General features: G+C 50.2%; 1 protein-coding gene across 4 annotated transcripts in view; it reads right to left on the bottom strand.

Annotated features, from left to right (window-relative positions):
- The window catches only part of GRIK4 (glutamate ionotropic receptor kainate type subunit 4), a 139,663-nt gene that overhangs the window by 20,396 nt on the left and 93,333 nt on the right, over positions 1-25,934 (bottom strand). For all 4 annotated transcript variants that reach the window (XR_005932999.1, XM_041125362.1, XM_041125363.1 and 1 more), the window contains exons 8-11: positions 20,108-20,260; positions 18,740-18,844; positions 10,208-10,315; positions 8,966-9,169 (exon numbers count right to left, since the gene is read on the bottom strand). Coding sequence is in view for 3 of the 4 variants with exons in the window: in XM_041125362.1 (XP_040981296.1) it covers positions 8,966-9,169; positions 10,208-10,315; positions 18,740-18,844; positions 20,108-20,260 (570 nt within the window). In the remaining variant the exon portion in view is untranslated. The remainder of the gene's footprint in view (positions 1-8,965; positions 9,170-10,207; positions 10,316-18,739; positions 18,845-20,107; positions 20,261-25,934) is intronic.

The following is a 25,934-nucleotide window of genomic DNA, read 5'->3' as shown; positions in this document are numbered from 1 at the left end:
GGCAAAACCCAGGCTCTGTGGAAACCGTGGGAGTTTTGCTGGTGATGTCCACTGGTTTGGACTCTGCTCCTGCATCCCTCTCCCCATGTGGGTTTTGCATAAGCCCTGCTCAGACACACTCCAAAGTTTAACCCACCTTGTGCTCCAGACCATTCTCCCCATTTTTCCCTTCCTCACCTGGGCCTTTTTATCTCTATACTTACAGGTTGGAAAAGCACAAAGTTCCCAGTGGGGAGCCCACTGTGCTAGGAGCTGTACTAACAGCGAACAAAATGGCAGCCCCTGCCCCCAAGCACTCACAGCCTGATTGTCATTTCTATTAATTGAATGCTTTAAGACCTGGCAAAACAAGAGCCACTGAGACAATAAATATTGTACTAATCTAAGGAAGATACAACCTCCCCTTTCCAAAGCCCCTGTTGAACAGAGCTGTCCCCTTCCAGACAAGACTGTTACTTGCAAGCGCCATAAGTAGGAAAGGGTAACAAAGCAGCATCATTACCCCTGTACCCTGAGTCGTGAAGTTTACAAGCCTGCCAACCCAGACTTCCAAAATTGCAGATCAGTTTCCACAAAATTCAGAGGACTGGCATAAAAATTTCCAGATTGACTTGCAAAGCAAATGAGATCGGGGGAAAAAAAAAAAAAAAAAAGAATGTCTTCCAATGTTAATACCCTTGTAATATAGATAAGGGATTTGAATTTTAAATATTATTTTTATTACTATAGCTCTTTTAATGTCTGTAATTGCTTTCTGTAAAAATGAACCTCCTCCATTCCCTTACACATTTGTTTGCCTGCTTTGCAGGATGATGATTATGCAAGTGGAAAAAGAGAAGGGGGGGAAAGAAAAGCTATTTGCACTTGTTGTCCCTAAGTTTCATAAGGTCTGCGCAGAAGCCAAGGCACCATCAGGCCCAAAGACCCAATAAAATATGTGGCTTATTGCCCTAGATCCTTCCGCTAGTTGTAAATGCGCCGCACAAAGGCAAATTTGTGGGTGAATCACTCTTGCCACGCTCTCTGACCCTGCTGCTCTTGCATCATTTTCCTTAAGAGGACTAATCACCTCCTGGCAGAGCTTTGCCAAGGGGTCTTCCCCGCCCTGTCCCCGTCCCCAAACAGACTTGCCCACTTAAAGGCAGGCTGGGAGGAAGGGCCAGTGAAAGGCTGGAGTTACAAGAGGGAAGAGCATCACTGCTGGAGCCTGCAGGACGAAGGAAAGGGAAGAGAAAAGAAAGGCAAGGTGATCTGCAAGCCTGCCCAGTAAGGGGGGGTCACGGAGAAGGTGATATTTCACAGTCCATGCAGGACTGCTTTACTGGACAGGCCCAGTGCCAGATTTTTGCAATTGCTTCCAAGCAGCTATTACAGATTCCTAGGAGGTTCAGTCTGGAACGAGTTATGAGTGGGGGAGAATTTCTGCCTAGCCAGACATTTACCCACAGGGTTTTTAGAAGGCACCAATAATCACAACATGGTGCATGAGCAGTTGAGCTCTATGTAAACACCAGCAGATTACTAAGATGGGATCAGTTCATCTGTGGAACATGGCATGTGAGGAATTTTATCTGCAAGAAAAGCCTAAAGCTTCCTAAACCTTTCTTGTCCATACTTAAAAGGGTTTGCAGGTACTATTGTCCTGGGGAGAGCTCTTCCAGCAAAGCCCCTCGTGAAGATACAGCTTATTCTAACAACGGATTTCTTCTCCCAGTCCTCCAAACTGAATACAATTCTACCAGCAAAGTCGTAGACTAGATAGATGGTAAATATGCTGCATCAAAGGTGCTTCATGCAAAACCTCTCAGGACATTTCCATTCCCATCCAGGGGCCAATATAAAGGAGCGGCGTGGCCCCCAGGTTTACCCAGCTAAGTCACCGTCCCTCGCCTCGTCCCCGCCACCTTCTCAGGGGCGGGACATGGATGCCACCAGGGAAATCTGTGCACTCTGGTTATTCCCTCAATTATCGTCCTTTGGGACCCTTCCAGATCATGTAGGCAGCAGCATCTTGAAAGCTGCTCTTCCCTATGCAAAATATAATGCAAATCCATCCCCCTCCCTTTGCCTATGGAGCAAAAACTCAGCACAGCAGAGCCGCCTTCCCTGGGCACAGAGGTTTTGTGCCCGGGTCCCTCCTCTCATCTTCAGAGGGTCCTGCCATTCCATTAGATTTGATTTCCTTCCTTCCGCTCATCCCCTGCCTGGTCAACTTCTGCCCTTTCAGGACTTTTGCCAGCATCAGAGCTAGAGTAGCTCGCAGCCTGCTCTAACCTGTGCATGTGCACATCGGCTTTCTCCTGTGCCGGAGCTCCCTGCAGCAGAGACCTGGCACCTCGTGGCTTTAGCTGGGGCTGTGCTCTGTCAAAGACTCTCTCTCTCTCTCTCTCTGCAGGCTCAGAAGTCATGCGAGTTAAGAGCTGATTTCTGACAGCAATAAACTTTGATCTGGGAATGGCATGCAATGTATTCTCTGCCTGAATATCATCCATTTCATGCTTTCGATTTTGTTTCCTGATGTTCACAAAACTTCTTGTGATTCACTGAGATCAGTGTATCTTAGTTACAGAGGAACTCCGCAAACCTGAGCGCTCTCCAGCCCTCCCCACTGGAGCACGGATAGGATTTGGCATTTTATAGGCTAAACAATGCACTGGGGAAGAAATGGATTTTGCTTTGTGCTTCTGCACTCTGCAACTGGGCCCTGGGGAAAGGGAAAACGGGAGGCAAAGGATGGGGAGAAGAGGGGGCAAACACTGCTTGATTTTCATCCTTCCAGCACAGTTGCAGCTATAAATGTCAGCATGAAATAGGCTTAGAAAAAGACCCAGAGCATTTTGGGAGTAGAGACAGACACTTCTTTAACAAAGCACTGCTTAAACAAGGCCAAACTCTCGCTAGGCAAGAGGAAGCCCAGGTGGGCTGGTGTCTGAGATAAAAGCATGAGCTGCCACCACCATACCTGGCGTTAACCGTGGGATCTGCCTGCATTAGCAGACAGGCTTATGCTGCCACTGGAAAGGATGTTAAACACGGGGGCTGAGCCGGGCTCCTGAAGAGGAACAACAATTAAGCAGCCTTAGGAAGCAAATTGCAGGGACTGCCAGTCCGGAGGAGGCAGCCGCCTCCTCGCTGCAGATGCTGACAAGGCTCGTCTCGGCACTAACGGTGATGAATGGGGCCTCATGTCAGCCCTCAGCCCGGGCAGAGAGGATCCCCCCAAAGTCTCCCGTGGCATGGGGTACCAGCTGGGAGACCGACCCTGCTCCAGCCCCACAGCAATTCACAACCTCCTGTCAAGCTACGGAAACAAAACACAGTGAGAAAGTCCAAGTGGCGTACGTCTTTGGGCTGTCTCTGTGTCAAACACACGGAAAACGAGCCTGAAGGACAGCTCTGGGAGCACAAGGCTGGAATTTCTTCCAGGAGCAGGAGTCCCTGACTGGAACAGCAGTTTGGATGCCACATGCCCTGGGTGCACATGAGAGCGTCATTCTCACCAGCACTGCCCACAGAGCCCTGACAGCGCAGCCAAGGCCAGGGAAAGCTATTTCTTACACTGCCCCCATGCTTAGAGGGCCTTCTAGAAAGCTGAAATCAGTGTTCAACCTCCAGGACCCACCTGACCACCAGCTATTACCCCCAGTGCAGACCCGTCAGCATCAGCACTGCTGCTGCAGATGCTTGCCCCACTGGAAACCCATCCAGATGTGGTACTGAGCGCCTGGCCGGAGGTGACCCTGTTTTGTGCCAGGGGTTGGACTGGATGATCTCCAGAAGATCTCTGCTATTCTGTGCAACTCTGTGAAATAAGCAGCAGCCACTGCATGGCAGTTTGGCTGCAGCCTGCTCACCTGGGCAGCGGCTCCCGCACCACCGTGGCAATGACAGAGCAGTCTCTCTGCATCTGCAGATCTGTCCCACGGCACGACAGGTACGGCTCGGCTGCCGGATCAATGTACTGATTGTTTCTGCTCCAGCTGTCCATCTGATTTGACAGGAGCTATTTCAGGTTGTGCAGCTCCTCCTGATGGAGCGAGCGGCAGCCAGGGTGTGTGCTCGGATGCATATTCTTGCATTTAAAAGCAGGGCCAGATGAGGGTCACTCAAAACTGGCGGGTTTGGGGTTTTTTTTAAGGACATGCACGAATTCAGCGATATGAAAAGTGACAGCCTGAAAACCCTGGAGGCTGCAGCCCTCCATTTAAGCCACAGTCAGGGATAGGATGACCAGCAATCAGTGCAGATGTCAGCCTCAAGTCTGCCTCCACCCATCTTTCTTCACCTGGACCATCTCTAGGGGTGGGAAGAAAAAGTCTGTGCCAGGTGTTCACCATGCCCATGGCAAAAGCCAGTTAAGGTGAAGCACCAGGAACGGGAACCCTAAGCCCGCAGGGAACAGCAGCGAGACCTAACCACCTCACACCACACCCACCATCTTGTGTGTGATTTTGACAAAATCAACAGCGCAATGCAAACCTCTCTGCCCATACCCTCGCTGTGTTTGCTCAACAACCCACGCCTCCTCACTTCCACACTCCCCCTCGCTCCCCACCCTCTCGAGCCCCCCCATGTCACGCTTGCCAGCGCGATAGCGTGCAAACAGACTCCCCCTCCCTCCTTTCACCCACGCACAGCTTTTCTCACTGAACACCAACACCCACTGCCGAGTGGAAAGCAGGACTCTGCCAATTTTGAAATATCTTCTTCCTTCTTTCCCCTTCCTGCCATTCCCCATCTTTGGAGCAGTTGAAGGGAGAGGGCCTCTGATTGTAAAGCACCACCTGGTCACCAGCAAGGAAGCTGGAAAAACCATCACCCCAAAGCTTTAGGGTCCTTTCAGTTCTTGGCGTTGCTGCTCCTGAGGCCAGACCCTTCCACGAGATGGACAGCTTCATTTCCCTCACTTTAAAAAGAGCTTAGATCACCAGTAATCTCGGCCAGATTCAAACCACTGACGCAGACACCAAAGGTCTGGCATTATTCCGCAACGTCTCCCTCCCGAGATGATCCTGTGCAGAAGGGGAAAGCAGGAGCTCGCTGTCCCCAATCACCCCCTCCTCACTCTGTGCACCCTAAGGCGCCTTCTACAGCAGCACCAGCCTCGCCCAGATGTGCTTGCTCTCAAAACACTCATGGATCTGCTGTGTTACCATCACCAAACGTGATATGTTATTTAAACAATGCCGAAGGAAGCCTGGGCAGCTGATTCAGGCTGCGCAAAACACACAGCCAGTCTGCACAAAGTGTGCTCCTGCTGGGGCTGCTTTGTCCTTCCCGTCCCCTGCAGCCTGCCGCAGCCGAGTGGGACAGGTCCTCGGCAGAGGGGACAGTCACCTCGTGCATCAGACAGGGTCCTGATCCCGGGTGTATCAGAGGGAGGTTTCTGGGAGGTCTTTTAGCAAAACTACAGCATCGGATTCCTGCCATCAAAGCTTCCTGGCAAAACCAAACCACACCATCTCCTCTTAGCTCAGCAATATTCTCCAGGGACATTCCTGAGATGGGTAAAATCAGAAACTGTTGCTGAGGGATCTCTCAGACACAAGCCCATCTCCTCAGGGAGGAGCCAGGGAGCCGAGTGCCAACGGCTTGCTGTGAGCCAATGTACCGGCACTGAGCACAGCCACCAGGGCACCACGCTACCAAGACAGCAAATGCAGGCGTGGCGGAACAAGGCTATCTCGTTGCCATGAAAATACATTCATTGGCTTGTATCAGACTAGCAAATTCATTTCAGCTTGAGGATGAGCTGGAGAGAGAGAAAGGGAAGACCAGACAACCATCAGGGACTCTGAGCCAGAGACTGTACTGCAGCGGCAAGGAGCAAGACGTAATTCTTCCAGCCCTATTGTCCCCTAAGGCTTTGATGCCAAAGAATAGGAGACGGGAAGATTTGCTGTTCCCCCTTGTTTGCTTGTTATGGATAGCACGCGTGTACGGTGTCAGCCGAACTGCTGGAGCCTGCAGTCGTCTGCGCGAGAGCCAGCAAGGCTAACGGGGGAAATCTGCCCCGGCCGGAGAGCGGCTTTACTCCCCTGCTCACTCAAGGAATGAGCAGGGTGTTCAGCCTCCCTGCCCTGCATGCACAGAGGGACCAATTAGCTCAGCGTTTTCTGAGTTTGTGACATCTTTCACTGAAGAACGGGCTCGAGTCCTTCCAAGTGATTTCTCCCAAGCCAAATCTCCACTGGCTGATCACAAAGTGTACAGGTTTCCCGATCTGATGACAAGTCAGATTGCTGACCTAGACACAGGAGTCTCTACAGCTCTTCCACTAATCCCCCAAGCCATCCCAGTCCCCCTCTTCCTCAGCTCTTAATTATTTTTGTGAGCAGGTCGATAAGATATGTACTGGTGAATTTGGGTCAACAACAAATTTATGTTTATATTGCATCCTTCTCAATCATATCATAGTGCACAATTAGCTGTAATAGAATTTTCAACACTTAAGAATAAATCAATAGCTAGTTAATTTAGAAGCAATAAAATGAAACACTTTTCCCATATAGCCTATAGTTGCTCTGAGGATATTCAGGGCCACAGGGGGATTACAAAAAAAACCAAACAAAAAACCCAGGAAAGGTATTGCATGGAGCTGGATAATTTTCTGACCTTCTTGCCCTGCACACTAAGTGCATGTGAGTCAAACCTTACTTTCTAACAGCTGATCAGGGTCAAGGAAGGATCACTTTCCTGCAATAATACAGCATTGCACAGAGACACACGTGCAGAGCTTTTCTTTTGTGTAGGATTTGGGAAGTTTTGACCCCTGTGATAGGTTTGTGTCCCAACTGATGCCCTCTCTGTGCTAAAGGCTGTATGGAGAAAGGTGCCCGAGGGATAAATGCAGTGAAAGGAATGTGTGCACCCAACATAGGATCTGCTGGCTCTTCTGCTTCGAGTGGTCCTGAAGTGGGATAGGGAATGAACAAGGGGCTGGAACCGAGGACAAACCCCCCTGGGGGCTGACTGTCAAGGAAGAAGAGGAACCCCTTGGGCGGTGACATGATCTCAGAAAGCAACGTCCCAAGCAGCCCTGAATAAACACAACAGCGTGCACACCGGCAGCTCTGCCGTAGCTGACCCGATCCAAAGTGCCAGTCCCTGGGACTGATCAAAAACTCGCTGAAGCCATTATAACGACTCTAAAGGCCCTAGGAAGAACAAAGCAGAGAAAGCTTTTTCTTTTCTCCAATTTTTGATTCAGCCTCACACAGGCTTTGCCAGCTCTGCCCTGCTGAAGCAGAAGTAAAAATCCTCCCAAATAAGGCTCGAGCTGCAGAAGAAACAATTGGTTTCCATGTGAAGATGAAGTTAAAACACTTACCACTAAAGAAAAACAACCCTCTAGAAGCTCCCATTTAATGGAGAGGCACTGCCAAGGTTAGTAGGCCAAAAATTTGACGGCTGTTCCCTTCCTTTGTTTGCATAGATCACACGCTGCTCTCTGCGCCTTCCTTCTTGCCTCCCAAAAGAAATGTTGCAGAACTGTAATTGTGTGTGTGTGTATATATATACACAGAGAAAGATGTGTATAAAAACTATGCCAATAGCCCAGAGCATTTGCAAACAACGGTACAGAAGGCTCTTTAGAAGAAGCAGACGGAGGTGGGATCTCAGCTGGCATCGAGAGCTATCACTCTGCCGGGGAAGGGCGACCCAGGAGACAAGGCGCTAGTTCAGGAGGGACCTCCAGTCCGTACCGTGCCCTGTTCCTGACCCTCAGCAAGTCTTTTAGAGCTAGAGTTGTCCCACCTGACTTTAGACACTCAGCTGAAGCTCCTAAGGTAGGACGAGTGTCAGCCAGGTCCCCTTTGCCATCCGGGGAAGAAGCAGACGGATGCCGGTGGGCATCTTCTAGAGATGCTCACTCATATCCCGCAGCTGGGAGGAAAGCTGCAGCGGGAGCCCCAGACTCCTGCCTGGAGCCGCAGGGGAGGGATTCAGGCCCTCGTTCCTCCGCTTTGCAGGAGGATGTGCCACTATTGTGAGGATAATGATGGGGTGGCTCAGGGGCTCCTCTCACACAGTGGTGTGGATTATCATAAATACACCTCACTGTGGATTTGCCACCAGCTGAGAAACTGTCGCTGGGTTCTCACAGGCGCTTCAGTAATAACAAGGCAGCATAGCAATCGGTGAGCGAAGAAGTATTGGTTTAAATAACATCAATCTTAATGTTAGCTTTGGCTAAGCCTATTTTACTAAGGATCTCGGAGCACTTCGTGAACTGTGTTTAAGCTTCAGGATCCCTGGGGAAGGACTACCTTTAGCTGCGGAGGAACACAAAGAGCAGGGAGGGAGGTACAGGCTGACTGAGCACACACGTACGCAGAATTGTTGTCAAACGCAGCAAAAGCCTTCAGCTTTCAGTCTAGCTGCTGTGCGGCAACACTGCAAAGCAGAGCTGTGAAAAGATCTCGATCCACACGCTTCAAGCAAACAAGAAATGTTCTTCTCCAAAAACAATACTCAAAGTTAAGGAGCTGAAATGAATCTGCCCAAACTTTTCTGGGTAGAAATGCAATTCTTACTTGTTTCCCTCCCAAACAGTGTGGTTTTGTAATTTTTCTTCAGCTTCTACCAACCCCTGCCAGAGCCTGCATATTTTCCTGTTTCAAGTTTTCATTAATTTTTCCACTGTGGAAAAAAAATAATCCATTCTGTTTCAAGCTCTTACGCAGGGACCCCGGGGTCCAGGCCTCCCTTCCAACAAAGTGAGCACCCCCGAGAGCGCCCGGGGCCCTGGCTCCTGCTCTACTTCACACGCTGTCACATCAACACGACAAATACATTTGCCATTTGGAGAACACGTTAAACAGAGATCCTCTGGTCAAAGTCTCACAAATGGACTAAAACCCCCATCCATCCTTATCATCCTGGAGCACTTAATAAAGCATCAGGGCTTTTCATTGCCAAGTCCCACTAGAGCACAGTTAAAAAGAGCAGCTAATTCACTTACCCGAGCAATCAGCTCCCCGACCATCCCTGTCCACGTGCCATTTGCCTCAGGGACTCCATACACACCATCGCCAACGAGGTGGATCTTATAGTTGAAACGCAGGATCTCTGCCAGCTCCTTCAGCATGTCCACGCAGAAGCCCTCGTAGCGGTCATTGCCTTCCAGCTCCTGATGGTTCCACTTCAGCATTAAGTAAGGGTTTTCCTGCATTGAAACTGGGCAGCTGTCATTCCCATCTTAGCCGAGGCGTCCCACCAGCACGGTGCCGAGCACAGGGCAGAGAGGGCAGTGGGCTCCCTGGTAGCACCGGGATGGCAGAGGCTCATATAAGGGGCACCCAGGCCAACTTCCCATCCCGATATATCCCCCTCGACTAGGGTGTAAGAGATACAAAAAGCTGGTTTAATCACTTGGGAACCCAGGCGGTGTAAAGCTAACAGAGCTGTTTCTACGCTGGTATTCATTGGTCCCTGCTGTGTCAGGGATGTGCTGGAGGTGCAGCAGAGTTATCCCAGTTTAGGATATGAAGCAGAGCTAAGGGATCAGGCTTTGGGGGCTGTTTCCACCTGGCATATGCCAGAGCATCCCAGTGACTGCCCCGAGTTACGGCAGGACATACAGATCCCAGCCTCTCTTGGCATATAGCCACTTCTTCAGTTTGTCCCCCTTTTCAACAAACTTTGTGGGACATGAAGAAATAGTGCCCAGAGTTCTTCAGAATTTTGAGTGTCTTTAAGGAAGGAGCAGAGGTACTGGAAAAAAATCACAGGACAGGCAGAACATGGAAGGGGAATTTGTTGAATAAGGACAGTGGTGCCTGTAGATGTGAAGTCTTGGTTCATAAAAGTTGTACCCATCTTGGCCAATTTCAGTAATTTTATGGGTAGAAGGGACAACTGTCCACTCCAACTTAGCAGCTGTACGCAAAACAGGAACATCATTCAGAGATAAATGTAAAATGGCAACTTAGCCCCATCCCAGCCCTCTCCCCAGCTGCTTCTGAACTCATCAAATATAATTTCCATATGAAACATCAACTTGAGTTTAATTACACTGTCATGGATTGTCCTCAGTGCTGTAATTAGAGATTTGATCGTCTGTTCTTTATGAAATCAGTGTGCAATGCTGCATGCTGGGGGCTGAGGGGGGTAGGAAGAAGGAATAATATCCTAGCTGATTGACACCCCTAAGCATTGGGCTGGCAAAGAGCTAATGGGAACTGTAGGTGACCCCCTCACTTACCAGGATGGTGGTGACAATGAGTGTGGTGTTGAACAGACTGTCTGATATGTTGGAGGAGAAGATCCTGTTGTCCATGCTGAGTCCTTCGGAAACGTGCCAGTGGCCGATCTGGAGAGATAAACAGCACAATAAGGGAATTTACAGGGCAAATTACTGTACACACCCGCCATATGGCGCCGGTGACTGACAACCATCAAGATGGCCCTGTAAGAGGTGTTTATGAATGCTCCATTACCTTTACAGTGCACCCCCACAATGGGCCGGCAGAGAGATTAACCCACTGGTGCACGGTGCTGGCACACCCCCACTTGCGCGACAACGCCAAAAACCTGACCCTGCTTATGGCAGGCGCTGCCTTCCCATGTGTGTCCCCTGCAGCTGCGGTAAAGCGGTCCACCAGGAGAAAGCCGTGTGGCCAAGCAGCCTTCTGCAGTGTCCCCAGATACCACCAAGATGGGTTCATCTTACCCAGCAGTCCCCACGCGGCCAAACCTGCGAGCTCGTCCCTCCCAGCGCGGTGCGGCTTGGAGCCTCTGCCATCCCTCACGCTAAGGCATGGCAGCTAGGTCGTGGCCGCAGGATGAAGACCTGGTCAGTGCTGTCAACCTGGCGCATTTTGGCTGACGCCTTCACCTCCTCAGTTCTCTGGAGGTCAACTCCTAAGGGGGACAAGGCACAGAGGCACTTCACGGGAGGCTGCCAGAAAGGCAACGCTACAGCCGGGGTTTGGCTCAGCTGCACGATCCTGCAGTGAGACCCAACCACCAGCACGCGCCGCAGGGTCAGTGCTACACCCAGGTTTGACGACACTGAGCTCTTCACCCAGGCACTGTGTGCTACAGACACAGCTCAGAAAAACTTCAGGAAGTGCTGAAGTCTCATGATTTCACAGTGAAAGCCCAGAAACAGGGAGACGGGGTTCCTGCCTCCAACTCCAGTCCCGCCTTACGCTGTCTCTGTAACTTCGAACAAAGGTTTCACCTGCCTGAAAGCAAGCAAAACCTCCTGCTGTCCTCCTGTGAGCATCACTGTCGTTAGTTAAAGGCTGGTATAGGCACTGTGAGTTCCTCGGAGGAAAACGCCACCTCACAGGGACCATCACAGCATTGCAGCTTCCACTGCAATCCCAGAGCAGCAGTGCCGACGTGGGGCAGACGTCTTCCAGCCCTGACCAGCAGCTCCACCTTGGTGGCAGGTGGTGAAATGAAGCCACGTTCTCAGCAGTGCTGCACCGTGACTTATCTCCTCTATCGTCTATACAGGATGACAACTACTGTACTATGATTAAGTACCACCAAACCCTTTGATTCAGGCTCATCACACCCAACAGCTCCATGGAGAGCCTAATTCGCCCATCCAAGCGTCAGTGTCACTGCAGCAAACCTAATTGCCACTACCCATGGCGGGGACCAGTCCCCCAGCGCTTGGGAGGACTTCGTGACTCAGCTGTGGTGCAACGCAACCAGCCGCTGCCATCAGCCAGGGGGAGGAATATTCAACAAACCTAATTTTAACTTCAAGAGCCCAATCTCCCTCCCTCAGAGCTCTGGGCAGGGAGATCAGCACCTCCAGCAGCTCGTTCAGAGTACACAAATTAGGCTCTCACTCTCTTATACTCCCTAAAAGAGCCTCTGTTTTTTCTCACAGATAGACCTGTGGCTGACGAAGGCCAGCTCCCTCTGAGACCCCTTCTCTCTCCTTTTTCTCCTGCAAAGCCTCTCTGCACCCACCAGGTCCCACCCAGCCCTCTGCACGCTGGATTGCTGGCCGCAGCCTAAGTCCCCTGACACCACTGAATCGAGCTGCTGCGGCCCTAAAAGGTAGCGGGTGACCCCAACTTGCAGGGGTGTCTTCACGGCTCCTCCGTAGCCGTGGTGCCAGAGCAAATCCATTCCCGGTCCCCTCGCGCTGACACAAGCTGTCTCGGGCACTGTCGGTCTAAGGCAGGTTATCCTTTCACTGTGCCACGGTTGTCAGGGTGGTAGGAACAAATCGATTTCTCTTCCGTCAAAGAGTAATCTTATTATGTTCAAAGAGGCGGGTGTAAGGCGACGCAGAGCTACGGGCCAGGCGGGTGCACCGCCTTGGAAATGAATGGGAGGCAGGCCGATTTACACCGCCCCAGGATTGACTCCATGCACTCAGTCACTTTTCTTGGCAGTGCTTTGCCTCTGGCATGACTGATGGCTCGAGGACTTCAAAGTCACTTCCCAGCTCGTGCACCTGAGCCAAACACAACCTGAAACTGCCACGCTGTCGGCAAACTGAATCGCTCTGGACATTGAAAAAAGGGCCAAGTCCTTTCTTCTCCTGGCCGTCGGTGCAAATCCGGCCCAAGCGACTGACAAGCCGTTACAAAAGTGGCCGTCTGCGAGGAGTCCCAAATCCAGCCCCCTCATCTCTAGGCACAGGGAGCACTGGGAAGTGCAAACAGGACAGCTTGCACTCGGCGGCTCTGCGGAAGGAAAGCAGGCAGGGAAAGCAAAGGACAGTCATGTGAATGTCTGCTCTCCTCCCCAGCTGGAGTCGAGGCACTGGGATGCAGCAGTGCAGGCAGAGCCAGCTGAGTCCCCGGGGTGGGGGGGCTTGTTTACTCTGCGGATAACACAACACACATTATTCCTCCAAGATGTCAGCCCAGCCCCTTCGCCAACATTAATAATGCTCTGCTAAAAGCACCCGTCATGGCAAGGACCTCTGAATGTGTTGGAAGCATTAACTCTCGGAGGCTCCCTACAAACAGGAGAGGTACTGGGGGGTTATTAGCCTCATCAGACAGATGGGGAGATGGAGGCACAGTGACAGTGCGTCGGAGCAGGCTGGGAGCAGATCGTGGGCATCCCGTTCTCTTGACGGCTTGTTGTGACTTAACTAGCATCAAGCTCGTAGCATCATGGTGACACTGTAGTGCAGGACTCATCTCTGGGAACAGTCCCAAACAGGGAGATTTCCCATGTACTTCATAGACAGAGAGTCCTTGAAGCACAGCTTTAACTGGCCTGCGCAGGGTCTGCACTGGTGCGACAGGATGGATTTATCCCGGCTCTATTCCCCAACTCTGCACAAAGGTGCTTGCCTTTTCCTGTGATTGCTGAACAACAGACCCTCTGCAGCAATTGCCTCTCTGAGCGAGTGATCAGTCATAAACATTGCCTAATTTTTTTTCTCCGAGATTTCACAACCAGAGATTACTGACAGATTAACTTTAATTTTAACAGCCCTCACTGTTCTCAAATTTGTCCCTCCCCTGCTGGCATACTGAGACTAATTGACTGCCTCCTCCTCTGACAGCGCAGTGGGTTTGACCTTGCTTTTAACACAGCACCAGAGCCAAACACTCCCATGTGCTGGGGTACTTCCACCCCATCCTGGCTTGTTCCAGCTCACCACTGTCCCCCTCGCAGTATGATAAAGCCACTAATTGACTCCTCACATCGCTCGCTGTTTCTGAAGTGTAATGCGTCAGAGGATGTCTGGGATCGTCAGATCTCTCCCTCTCTTGCAAGATGGATGTCAAGGTGATTTTAATCATCGCTATCTATGTATAAAGAGCCTCTGAAAAACAGAAAACACATTCATCTGCAAAATGTGTTAGAAAACAATCGAACGCTCTACACAGACATGGATAAGATGATCCTGTTGTTAAGGCTCTGGACTAGGACTTAAGAGTTTTTAGGACTTGGGATTTTTTAGTAGCGGATATGATTGGTCTGTATAAATACACCAGGTGGAGGAGGTCCATAGCAAAGAGGTAGAACAGCTTTTGAAGCTAAAATAATAGAGTTGGCACAAAAATAAGTAGATATAAGCCAGCCAGAAATAAACAGGCTGAAAATTAGAAAAGGGCTCCTAATGATCAGAGGAGCTGAAGTGACGGCATACCTTTCCAGAAGAGCAGTGAGGGCAACACAACCCCCCGGTTGCAAGCTGGAGCTCGATAACTTCGTGAGAGGGATTATACAACCCAGTGACAGGTGACAGCCCATGGCCTGGGTAGAGAAAGTTCCCTCCATGTCCTCAGGCTGTGTGGTCCCACTGCAGACCCCCGCGGCATCATCTCTGCACCTCCCAGCGCCTCCCTGCACGCAGCCTTCTGCCTCTGCCATCAGGAGAGCCAGCCCTGCTCTGCCCGTCCTGCCTGCAACGCCTGCCAGCGTCTCATGGCAGGAGGGCTGTCTTGTTATATGTCCTTGTTATAGGCAGGGAGCAAACACGCAGTTTCAGTGCAAACCAGCCCAAAGAGCCTCGAGCCTGGAATAAGCGAGGGAGTGCCATCGCTCGTGATGCTGCTCCGTCCCCACAGGCAGGCAAGGTCCCTCAAATTAGCTGCTCTGCAAAAGTCGTTATTCAGATTGGTGACACTTAAAGATTTCTCATCTCCGTAGAAAATCACCAGTGGCTAAGGCAATGCAGGTGGGGCATTCCCGGCTCGCTCCTTCAGTCCTTCAGCTCCTCTGTTCAGACGCAGCCACGTCAACAATGCCTGGGCTTTCAAGCTCCTCGTGGTGCAAGATGACAAATACCACTCAAACTAATGATTTTAATGAAGTCTTCTGCTCAGTGCCTCGCAGGCCTGAATGGCAGCTGGTCGCAGGGAGAGATGACACAGCAGGACCTCTCCATAAGCTTCAGAGGCATCACAGGTACTTACTATGCCCTCTCCCCAGCTAAAAATTAAGGTAAAGCCAGCCCTGAACACAGGTGTCTTAAAACAGGCAGGGGACCACCACTGCAACAAACCCCGATACCTTCTGGGCTCTGATTAGCAAGCACTGTCCTACAGCTTGCATTTGTCACCTCCCCTTCCTCTGTGTCCCCAGGAAAAGGAAGGGGTACAAAATGCTATCATCTCTCATCAAGCCTTGCGTTTGGAGAGTCTTGTCGGCACTAACGGGAAAGACGCTGTGCCAGGAGGAAATACAATTAAGTAGGTATTTGGTGCATGGTGCCTTCACTGGTCCAAAGGGGAGGGAATTTGGAGGTGCCTGGAGGGGGAAAAGGGAATAAAAAAAACAAATGAAGGAAAGCCCCCAGAGGACACTGCACAGGTCTGCCACATCGCTGGCACTCCTGAAGGACACTACTGCAAGACTGATGCCAGCAAGGCAAGCAGGCAAAAACTTCCTCCACAGAAGTTAGCATGGGACACAGAGAGCACCAACTATTAAATCTTGTACAACCACGAGGCACGCACACAACCCACCCCTGAGGCCACGCAGCAACCCCCGCGATCCCCTTCCTCCCCAGACGTCCCCTCCAGCCAACATGATTGGCACCTGGCATAGCCCAGGCAGGACCTGATGGTGGCACGCACCGAGTTGGCTGGGTCCTGGGGGGCAAAAGGCATTCAGCTCTTGGCAGGATCTGTCCCTGAACTCTTGCTGAGGGTAACAGCTAAAGAGGAACAAGTCCCATCGAGACTGATTAGCCGCTTCTAAGTTAAAAAGGTTTGATGTGGCGGGGATTGCGGAGGGTCTCAGAGCTATCGGCTGGTAACTCATCTGTATCTCATCAACATACCAATTAGACACCCCCGTCACTTCCACTGCTCTGTCTCAGGACGCCAGCAGAGCCTTTAACTAAACGGCCACTAATCGGCCGCACCTAGGACCGGGTGAGAGCAAGGGGTCACAGGCAGAGCTGGGGACAACGTGCCCATGGTGGGGCTCCAGCCTCGACAGCAGCTTCCCCTGCCTCTCCTCTGCACGCTTGCCTTCCCTGGGGACACATAAATCACAGCCCCTCTTCACTCCCTTCTCCTGTTAAGCTGCCAAACCTTAGCTCTTGGTTTACTGCAAATCGCTACGCTGAAACTGGAGGGGTATGCCGCAATGCTTTTTAAAGGGGCAAAGAATGGGAAAAAATAAAAAGATGACATTTACAAACTCAGTCCTTGTCAGATATAGGGATCACCAACACATTAATGAGTCTGTGCTTTATCGCGCTTCCTATGAACAGAGAGCAGCTCTCATATGGCTAGGGAAAAATTTCCACTAGTTAAGCTAAATTAGGAAAAGACACGTTTGGTACGTTACATAAATGTATTAAAAATTGGATGTTAAAAAGCCCTGTCTCTCCTTGCCCAAAAGCAACAGCAAGTTAGAAATTCTAAGTGTCTCTAATTTGTTTGCTGGCTGGATCAGCTTCAAAATTTGGTGAATCCTCTATCGAAGCTGATGAGCTGGAAGTCCCTGTGGCTTCGATAGATGGAAGGAAAGAGAGGGGAGAGAGAAAGAGAGAGGTGGAAAGAGAGAAAAGGGCAGAGAGCATGAGCTCGATTAAAACTAAGGAGGGAATGGAAGTGTTTCAAACAAGAGCCTGTTAACATATATCAGTTAATATAACCCTTGGGAACAAGATTGTCTCCAGGATGTGAATGTCTGTTCCTTACCCCGTCCCCTCAAGGTGGGTTTAATTAAATGATTTCTAATGATTTATTTAGTCATTTTTATTACAAGAAGCTGAGCTGGCGAGAAGAAAACAACCGTCTACGGCACAGCAGAGTGGCCTTTGGCTTCCCTTTGCAGTGACCAAGATGGGCAGGCAGGATCAGGCAGAACCCTGCCCAGGTTTCACGGCTCCGTCCGGGGATGCCCTTCCCAGCTGGGCATATCATGGGCATATCATGACAAACTTTTGCAGCCTGTGAGGGGCCCTAACACCCCTCCGGGCATTGCTATCAGTCAGGCAAGACCCCTGAGAGGGGGCTGCCTGAGAAGGGGAGAGCAGACAGCAGAAAGGCTGCTGCAGGCATACGGAGCAGTTTTATGAAGACTAACTCCTCCCTGGTGGGTTTCTGACAGGAGAGAGCTTGCAGCCACCACAGGATCTCAGCAGGTAGCTGCGCACACCGAGGGGCTGCCCCGTCCTTCCAGCACCTTGTTACTGCTACTGGAAGTGATTTATCACCCCCGCGCTCTGATGGGAAATCTGAAAAGCTTGGTACCGGCGCAGCTTTCCTGGGTACCTCTGAAACATGAAGCTGCTTATTTACCGAGCTGTGGCGACAGGTCAAAAACTGTTTTCTCCTGTCAGACCGGGTTTGTGGAGAAGAGCTGAGACTTTTGTCTCAGGGCGGATTAAGCTGCAGTCAGAGCTCTCTGTGGAGCTCTGGGAGAAGCGCTGCTCCAAGAGGACCTGTGTTTTTAATGTGAACTCCCTGCCACATTTAAACACGTCAGAAACATAGCTGTCATAGTGAGGTTTACAGCATTTGCTTCCTCTGCTCCAGCTGAATGCACGCTCTTATTAATGCAGATGGGCTTGGATCTGTCACTTTTGCTCAGAATATGATGGGTTTGGGACATGATTAAAAGGGCATTGGTGCTATGAGAGATCTTACCATGGGGAAAATGCCATCCTGATCCCCCGCTCACTCAGCTAAAGGCAGCATCAAAGCTGAGCTGTCACTTGACAGGTAAGAACTGGCAGGCAACATCCTTGCCAAGGCTAAAATTCACTGCTGCCAGACCAGGAGAGATTTCCTAATGCCAAAACGCTCTGTTGGTGTAGGGTAAGATACAATAGCTTTTGTTCTCTGCCAGCACCTAGGAGAAGTGGCAATCTCCAAGAAAAGGGCAGGTGTGGATCTGTCAGCAGGGAAATAAGACAGATGAAAACCCTTTCCCTGGGACTTGCATTTTTTTCCTGAATGAGGTTTGGATTTACCAGTAAAACCCTAATTCCGTGGGCTTGTGTCACGTAATCTCATCAGTTTGATATCTGTGGCCCCACACAGTTATCCTTAACCTTAGCTGAAGCCAGAAAATATCCCTTGGACAGAAAGAGGGTAACAAGCAGAAAAAGGACCAACACTGTGAGGAATCTACAAGCACTGAGACAAAAAGCAAATGAGAGTCTGAGATAAGCAAACCCATTACAGAGGAACATGCACCATAAACTGAGAGGTAAATTGTCTTTCACTTCCTCCCACACACCACGCTGGGGAGAGATGGTGGGGAGCTCCTGACACAGGATTGCCCCCTTCTATTTCTCTCCCAGAAGCAGTTGTTTGGAAAGGTTCACGGTACCCTTTTTTGCCCATTTCATGGGAAAGACTCCCATTTTTCCCCATCTAAATAATTATGAGTACACGTGTCTCCACAAGCTTAAGAACAAGTGCTGTATCTGGCATACACTTCACGCCCTGAATTATCTCCTGCACAGGAGGGTTACTGTGACAGGACAGATACTGACTCTAACATCACCACCTCAGGGGCCTGACACATTAAGACAAATCTAAATTCTCTCGAGACACGTCCTTGATGACGTGAAACACGGCGCGCTTGACAACCTAGGCCCAGCGAGAGCTACCACGGCATCCACGCCGTGCTGTCACTCGCTGAACACCTCATCTTGCGAAGCGGGGGTGTCCGCAATCCCCTTCGGTCCCCGCAGCAGCAGCCTGAGCCAAGCCCTCACCAGGCTATGCACAGACCGTCCCCGGGCACCGTCCCCGGGCACCGTCCCCGGGGCAGCACGGCTGCTCCTACCTACCTGCACGGCTGCTTTTACCTGCACGGCTGCTCTTACCTGCCGGAAACCGCTGCGCGTGTGCTGCAGGATTTTCAGGGCGTAGTTGGATCGCTGGCCTTTGCTGTTGAATTCGATGTGGCCGGTGAGACCTTCCAATTCTACCTGTCCAAGAGAGAATGAGTTACAGCGCCCATCGAGGCGGCTCACCCCACCACCCGCAGCAGAGCCGGGGGTGGTGGCCACTCGCCCCACGCGCTGGCCATCCACCCTCCCAGCAGGTACAGCAATGCAAGTCTTCGTGTCTCAATCCTAATTGCTTTCGGAGTCTGGCTAGCGTAGCAGAGAGACGTGGAGAGGAGCAGGAGAATCAGCAGCACAAGGTGCAGGGCTCCCCGAATTTCTTTGCCCCAGCTGCTTTGGAACAACCACCTCCGCAGCCCCTCGCCGCCTCCCTCCATCCCAAGGCTAACACCGCGCTGCTCTGCGGCAGGCACGAGCTCTTCGCTGCGTCACACTGAATCGCTAGGGGGGGATTCCTCCAGAAACCATCACGTGCTGTTTCACAGCATTGGGCTGGCGTTTAACGCAAGAGCATGTTGCAACGGAGCCAGGACGAGTGTCTAGCCTCACCGTGCAGATTAACCACTGCTCACTTGCTGCTGGAGCACCTCTTCAGTAACAAGGGCAAGCTACTGGGCCTCCTAGTAGCAGAGCCAAGGGAAGCTGAAGAGTTTTGTTGTCTCTGACTAAGGATGAGATTTAAAGCAGGGTTCACATGCATCGACCAAAGTGGTACAAGGTTCAGGTTCAGCTGATCCTTCCTTGGCGGGGGGGAAAAAAGATCTCATGAAATTTCCTCATCTCGTGACATTTCAGTTGCACCCCAAACAGACTCAGAAAACATGCTCCTTCTGCACGGTCAAGCTCAGCTCTCAGGAATCACATTGAGAAACTCCAACTACTTCACAAGGCTGAAATTTCAGGGTCTGTTCTTGTGCCAGAACTAGGCTTGATTGGTTCCGGCAACCACACTTTTGGGTTCAAAGGAACCCAATCCCCTTCACAGGGAAACTCACAACTTGCCACTGAGCTCTAAGCAATTGTACTGCATGACCTTATAGCAACTCAAGTTCACTCAAACAGAGCTCCAATCACTTACAAACATTCATACTTTGAAAAAAATTCACTGAATTCCAGTTTATCTGCAGCAAAGCCTGAAAAACGGAGAGTTTCATGTCGCTCCAAGGCCAGTGACAAACCAGCCCTCAGATCTCCTCTCTTTTCATTCCCAGCGCTACCTTCAAACAGACCGACATTCTGTGCTTGAGAACTGTGCCAGCACCAGCTTGTACATACGCGTCTTTTCCTTCCGGCAGCGATGAGCACTAGCTCCTAACACACCAGCAAACTTCAGTCCCTTCTCACCATTCTCAGGTAGTTCATTAGGCTCGTGCCATGCTGCCAGATCTGGGCAGACCCACAGGACAGGGGCTTCACACCAATCTCCTGGCTCCGGTTCAGCTCCTGTACAGCGGTCACCACGGCATACACAGCATCGAAAAGCAGGGCGGAAGAGAGCTGTGGGGAAAAGGAAGAAAAAAATTGAGGCAGGAAGACAAAAATCGAGCCTCCCACTGCACCTTCGGGACCTTGCAGCAAGCAGGAGAGTGCTCTATCCACAACCTCAGCAAAGGTCAGAAAGGAGCAAAATCCTCGGCCTCCTCCATGCAGACAACAAGCACTGCTTGCCTACCATTCTGCTTCAGCAACACCCTGCACCCCGCCTGCACCCATGCAAGGACAGGGAGACAAAAGCAATGGTATCCTTGAACTGCTGATGTGTTGGCATCACTGGGGCAAGTGTACCCATTGGCAGCCCCAGTCCCACTCCCAGTCTGCTACATTTCTCCTTCTCTTCTTGCTTGTTTCCTTACCCTTTATGTCTCTGCTTGCTTGCTCCTCAGGGTTTCTGCCATCACTACGACCTTTCTATCTCTATTTGTCGCTGTCCCTTCCCATTCTTTTCATTCTCAGTTTCCTAAAGTAACTAACCCCTTCTAATCAAGGTGTGGTTTTTTGGTGCTTTGGTAACCTCTGATCAATCTGCTGGCCAGGGGGAACACTCCTAAGAGCGTCAGGTTTGTGAAGTTCTTAAAATAGGCAGCTGGGCAGAATAAAGATCCTGTGCCTACACCCACAGAAGAAAAGATGACCGTGCTGCTTCAGCCTTCATTAGGCACCAGAGAGTCCTTCTTCGACCACTGCTTTGAAAGACAGATCCACAAGCAATGAGGTTTTGCTAGATCTGCTTCTCGTGCAACTGAGTCCTGGCTTTCAGAGCCTGTAGAGACCATCTAGTGCCTTGCTGCAACCTCCATTTTCCTGCTGGCTGTTACCTGCTCTGTAATGGCATTGCCGAAGGAACGTCAAGAATCACAGAGCTCGTCCCTTCTCCTTCTCATCTTTGCCTCATTTGCCTTTAATCAGATTTCTTTGTCCATCAAGCCTCGCAAACAGTGTTTTTCGCCCATGCACAACCGTTTCAATGTTTTTGATCTAGTTAATAATCAGCCATTTGCTCTCTCATGTTCACTGTTGTGACTAAGATTTCACTTTTAATTATTGTCACCTCCTGACTCTGCTGGAATTAAGCCGCTGCAGCTCATTACTATCAAGGCTACATTTTCCTTGTGGCTATTTCCTCGTGGCTACTTCCGAGAGCATCCTCTTACCAGCCCAGCTCCCAGCAACGGGTTCAATCTCTAGCCTGGGGCTCCTTTCCCACACCTTGCCCTGTTTGTGGCTTACAGCACTTGAGCGCTATCTGCATCCTCTATTCCTCCCAAAGCCTGACTAGGTTTATTCTCTTCTGCCAGCAGCCCTGCAAGGACAATCTCACCCAGTTCAATCATCCCAATGAACCTCTGGCTTCAACTGTGTTACTAATTTGAACAGAGCGAACCAGACTTGACCCTGCCTGGTCTTACTCAGATCAGTGGTAAGACCTCATTGACCACAATGGCCTGGGATTAGGCAGTCAACAAGCAGCACAAAACCTTAAAATGTACAAGCCGGCACGAGTTAAAAGGCATGATTCCAGCCTGATGCTAGCAAAACCCCAAACACCAGCTCTAATGCCACCAGTAACCTCTCACTTTTCCAGTCCTGGCACAGACTCACATTTGCTCTATCACATTCCTCCTGCACGTACCAGTGTAATCTGTTTTACACAAATAGCATCTGGGGACTCTCCAGTGAGCACTGAGCAAGTTGACTGGCATCTGTCAGTCTTGCATCTGACCTGTTTCCCATGCAACAGGCAGCACCTTTGGTCATATATATTGAGAGCTTTCTGCTAATAATAAGGATTGACTGGCTCCAGAGCTACAAAGTTTTATTACAGCTATTTTTCAGGAGGTAAACAGTAACACCAGAGGAGCTGAGCAGCCTGAGGACACACAAGGAATTGGTGGCAGAGTGGGAACAGAAACTGGGTATCCCGTTTCCTATCCTGCCTCAGCTATGAGATATCACAGGTCCCTTTGCAACAGCAGCAAGCCTCTCCTGCATTTCTTCCCTTCTGTTCAGGGGTACGTCTACTAAGGTTTTTTGTTTAGTATTCACATCTGACCTAAACATTCCCCTCCTGGGAAGCATTTTCCAGAGCTACTTAAAGGAACTGATATATCCTTTTCCCTACCTTTCTTTTTTACCTTCAATACATGTTCTTTTTGTAATACGACCTCTCCAGCCTGTCCTCAGCCCCTGTTCCATGAAGCTCTTTAGCATATACTTAATTTTAACTGTGGACTGAGTCCCATTCGGGTTACAGGATACCATACACAACTAGCAATTGCTTTCCCGAATCAGGAACCATATTAATACCGGTTGGCCAAATGAAGCTGTTATGAGAGAAACGCAACCCCTGTGACCCCAAAGTTTCACCATCTCATACCAAATCAGAATATTAGACCAGCATTTTTAATTGTCTCCTGCTGGGTTTTCATTTCCATTTTCCCTGAGCAATTAATGATCTCTTATTAGCTGGTGAGCAAGAGACTCGTAGATCTCAGTGAAGCATTTGACATTATTGATTGGAATATTTCACTCCTTAGCCTCGAACAATTTGTTAGGATTTCTGGCAGCCCCCTTATGATTTCAAGAAATTTAGGGATTGGGGAGGGGGTTGTGATACACAGGATCAAGTCCTCCTGGTAGGCAATGGGAATCTCTCCCATGCCTTCAACAAACCTCTTTCCTTTTTTAAAGAAAAATCACACCTTTCCTCAGAAGAACCACATTTCCCTTCCTGATGCTGCTTATCATTTATGCCAGCCATTCCCTGCCCCACCGGGCTCAAAACCAGGCTCCTATTCCAGCCTCTCCATTTTATGGGTCCTGGAGCATGGCACCTGGATGCATGGGAGCCTGGCAACACAGCAACATGCAAGTAAACAGACCCGTGCACCTCCTTTTAAATACCTACCTTGATTCCCCCTTCAATATCTCTTGAACGGCCACCAGGACTCAGACCTAGGGAGGTTCGTGGCCTTCACTCTATTCCCTCCTCTGGTACCAAGATCCTCTAAGGCACTCCATACCTTCCCATGGTTGCTGGTGTGGGATCATCCTGCTCCACTGCTACCTGCAACCCCACCAGCAGCACTACCCCTCTCCTGTTTGTCTCTCATCTCAACCCAATGCAGCATTTGCTCTGTTGCCTCGCACCACCTACCTAATGACCATCTCCCTCTGCCACTATTCATTTGGTAACTCACATAAAATGAATCATATTCAACACCGCAAGCTAAATTGGGATGCAGGCTGTGTGGAGGAAACGGTTCACAATTACATAGCATTGGAGTGCAGCAGCTCGTTTGGGTTCTTTGGTCTCTCTGGTTTTCATAGGTAGGCAAGTGTCTTCTCACAAGGGTAACTGGGGTTAACGAGGTTAACACAAGCTCACTGTTGCCAGCTATCTCCTGCAGCCCAGAAAGTTAAGATGAGGAGCCGGTCATTTAGCACGTCCACTCCACTTCCCTGCAGGCTCACGTAAGTTAGTGGTGCAGTAAATGAAGCTGTTTGACTTCGCACTGGAACAGATGCGGAGCAGCCAGATGCCTTGGGGCCACAACCTTCAGCAGAGGAGCGGAGAGAGAGCTGGAGGCAGCACCTTTTTAACTTCCTCTAGGCAGATTCAGCAAGGGGGATCTGTCACTGCTCTCGTGTACATCGCCTCAACTTTCTTCATGTTGCCTATAAAATCTCTCACTACTTTTATGTTCTCATTTTAAACCACAGCTTTGTCACTCTGTCACAAAAAGCCAATTTGCCTGTTAACAAATTGATTTTCTTCCTTGCGTGCATTGTCTGATTTGTGCAGATCCCTGTTGTTTTTGTACTGTCTCTGCAATATAAGAGCTCTGCGACAGGCTGCACATGAAAGACTTGGTAAGCTCAGCAGTGGTCCTCCACTCCCAGCTTCAGGGAGGACTTCCCTCTTTCCCTAAAGCCTAATTCTTGACAATGAGAGTTGCTAATAAAAATTGCCACTTGATGGACGCCTCATCAGAGCAAGGCTCCAGAAAAGGGAGCAGATGGCAGGCTGGGCAGACGGGCTCGCTGCTCCATTCCCCTCGGCATGCCAGTCAGCTGCACAAGGAGAGGCTGTACCCGAGAACTAAGGAGGTATTGCAGGGTACAACTGCGACACGACGCCCTGGGAACAACTCACCAACTAGAAAGGGTCAAGAAACAGATCTCCAGCCCTTGTGCACATCAGCTGGCAGGACGGTTCCCACCAGTGCCTTTAAGGCAACTAATGCTGTCAGATGCCCTGCACCTTGGGAGCAGGGATGGTGCCTGAGCTCTACCCTGGTACACTACAGCTCCTTGCTGGTTGCAGCACACCTTCCTCCCAACACCAGATCTGCCTCTCTAGAAACTAACAGCAGGTTAAGCAGAGCCGAGTGGAACATCCCACTTTATTTTTTATTTATGGAAATCTCCCACATAGAGGCTGTGTTTAAAGGTAAACTGATATCCAGGGAAATATGAACAGGTTTGGCTAGTCTGGGTTTTGCCATGTGTTTTTTAAAAATTTTCCTCCTAAAACATTATCATCTGTATCTTTGCCCCCAAACATAACACAGAGAATTAAAACCATTAAAATCCTGTGAAATAGACTTTACAATCTGGATTTTATTCAATGACATAAACACTTAATTACAAACATCTGTTTTAGCCTAAATTCTAATTACCTAATCTAGCCATCTGTAATTTGAATGATTTTCTCTGATTTCCTTTCTTTGCAATGTGATTAATGAGAATGGCATTAGAGCAAGCAGCTCCCTCCTTCTTCCTCAGACGCTTTCTCAGCTCTAGCAAGAAAGCCCTGGGATTTTGCAGCTCGCAGGAAACCTCCCTCCTGTCACTTCCAGCTGTTGAGCTTCCTTTTCTCTTTTTAGTATGAGCTACCCCACGAGATATCTGCTTCCCAGGACTAAAAGGGGAAGTTCTTACACAGAGACATGCTCTCTGGGAGCTGAGACCTGCCAGATTTCCAACAGCAGAGGCAAAATGGTGCTGGATTTGCTTTGCAGACACAGGAGAGGAAACACGTGCCCTGCCTGGGAATATTTCACGTCACCTCTGCTCTGTATCTTCACCACCCGAGGCGAGGCCCTTTTCTCATCACCTGGGACACGGCATACTGGCAACGGGAACCTTGCTATGAACGTAGAGCGACCCTTCGCATTATCAGAAAGAAATCACCTTTTGGTTAAGACTCTACACTAGGATTTGGGAGAACTGAACCCATTTTCTAATTGTGCTGTAGATTCCCTAACTCTGATATCACGGGAAAAGTCGCTTCCCTTCCGTGCCTCAATTTCCCATTTGTACACCAAGAATAACCCTCCCTCCCGAGCAGCTGAGCGCCGGCTAGCACAAGGGGAGCTACCCTACCCAGCACAGCCCAGAGCAGCCAGACAGCAGGTTCTTGGGAAGCCACTGCAGCCCCCGGGCAGGTCCCCTAATGACAGCAGGACTGGAACCGTTTAGGTCAGGGCGATCCAGCGTGGCCGAGCCCCCTCCCTCGAGACACGTCTTCCCTGGCCTGGGAGGAAGCCTGCTGTATGGCTGATTATACTTTATGAATGAATGAAGGGAGCATCCAGCTGACTTAATATTACACCGATGGGTGATTTAGGCTCAGGCTGACAAACCAAACAGTTCCATTTCAGCTCTGAAC

This window comes from Aquila chrysaetos, chromosome 8 (assembly GCF_900496995.4).
Source record: "Aquila chrysaetos chrysaetos chromosome 8, bAquChr1.4, whole genome shotgun sequence".
Classification (NCBI taxonomy): domain Eukaryota; kingdom Metazoa; phylum Chordata; class Aves; order Accipitriformes; family Accipitridae; genus Aquila; species Aquila chrysaetos.
Note: the sequence above shows the minus strand (reverse complement) of the source record. Positions and strands in the feature narration are given on the sequence as shown.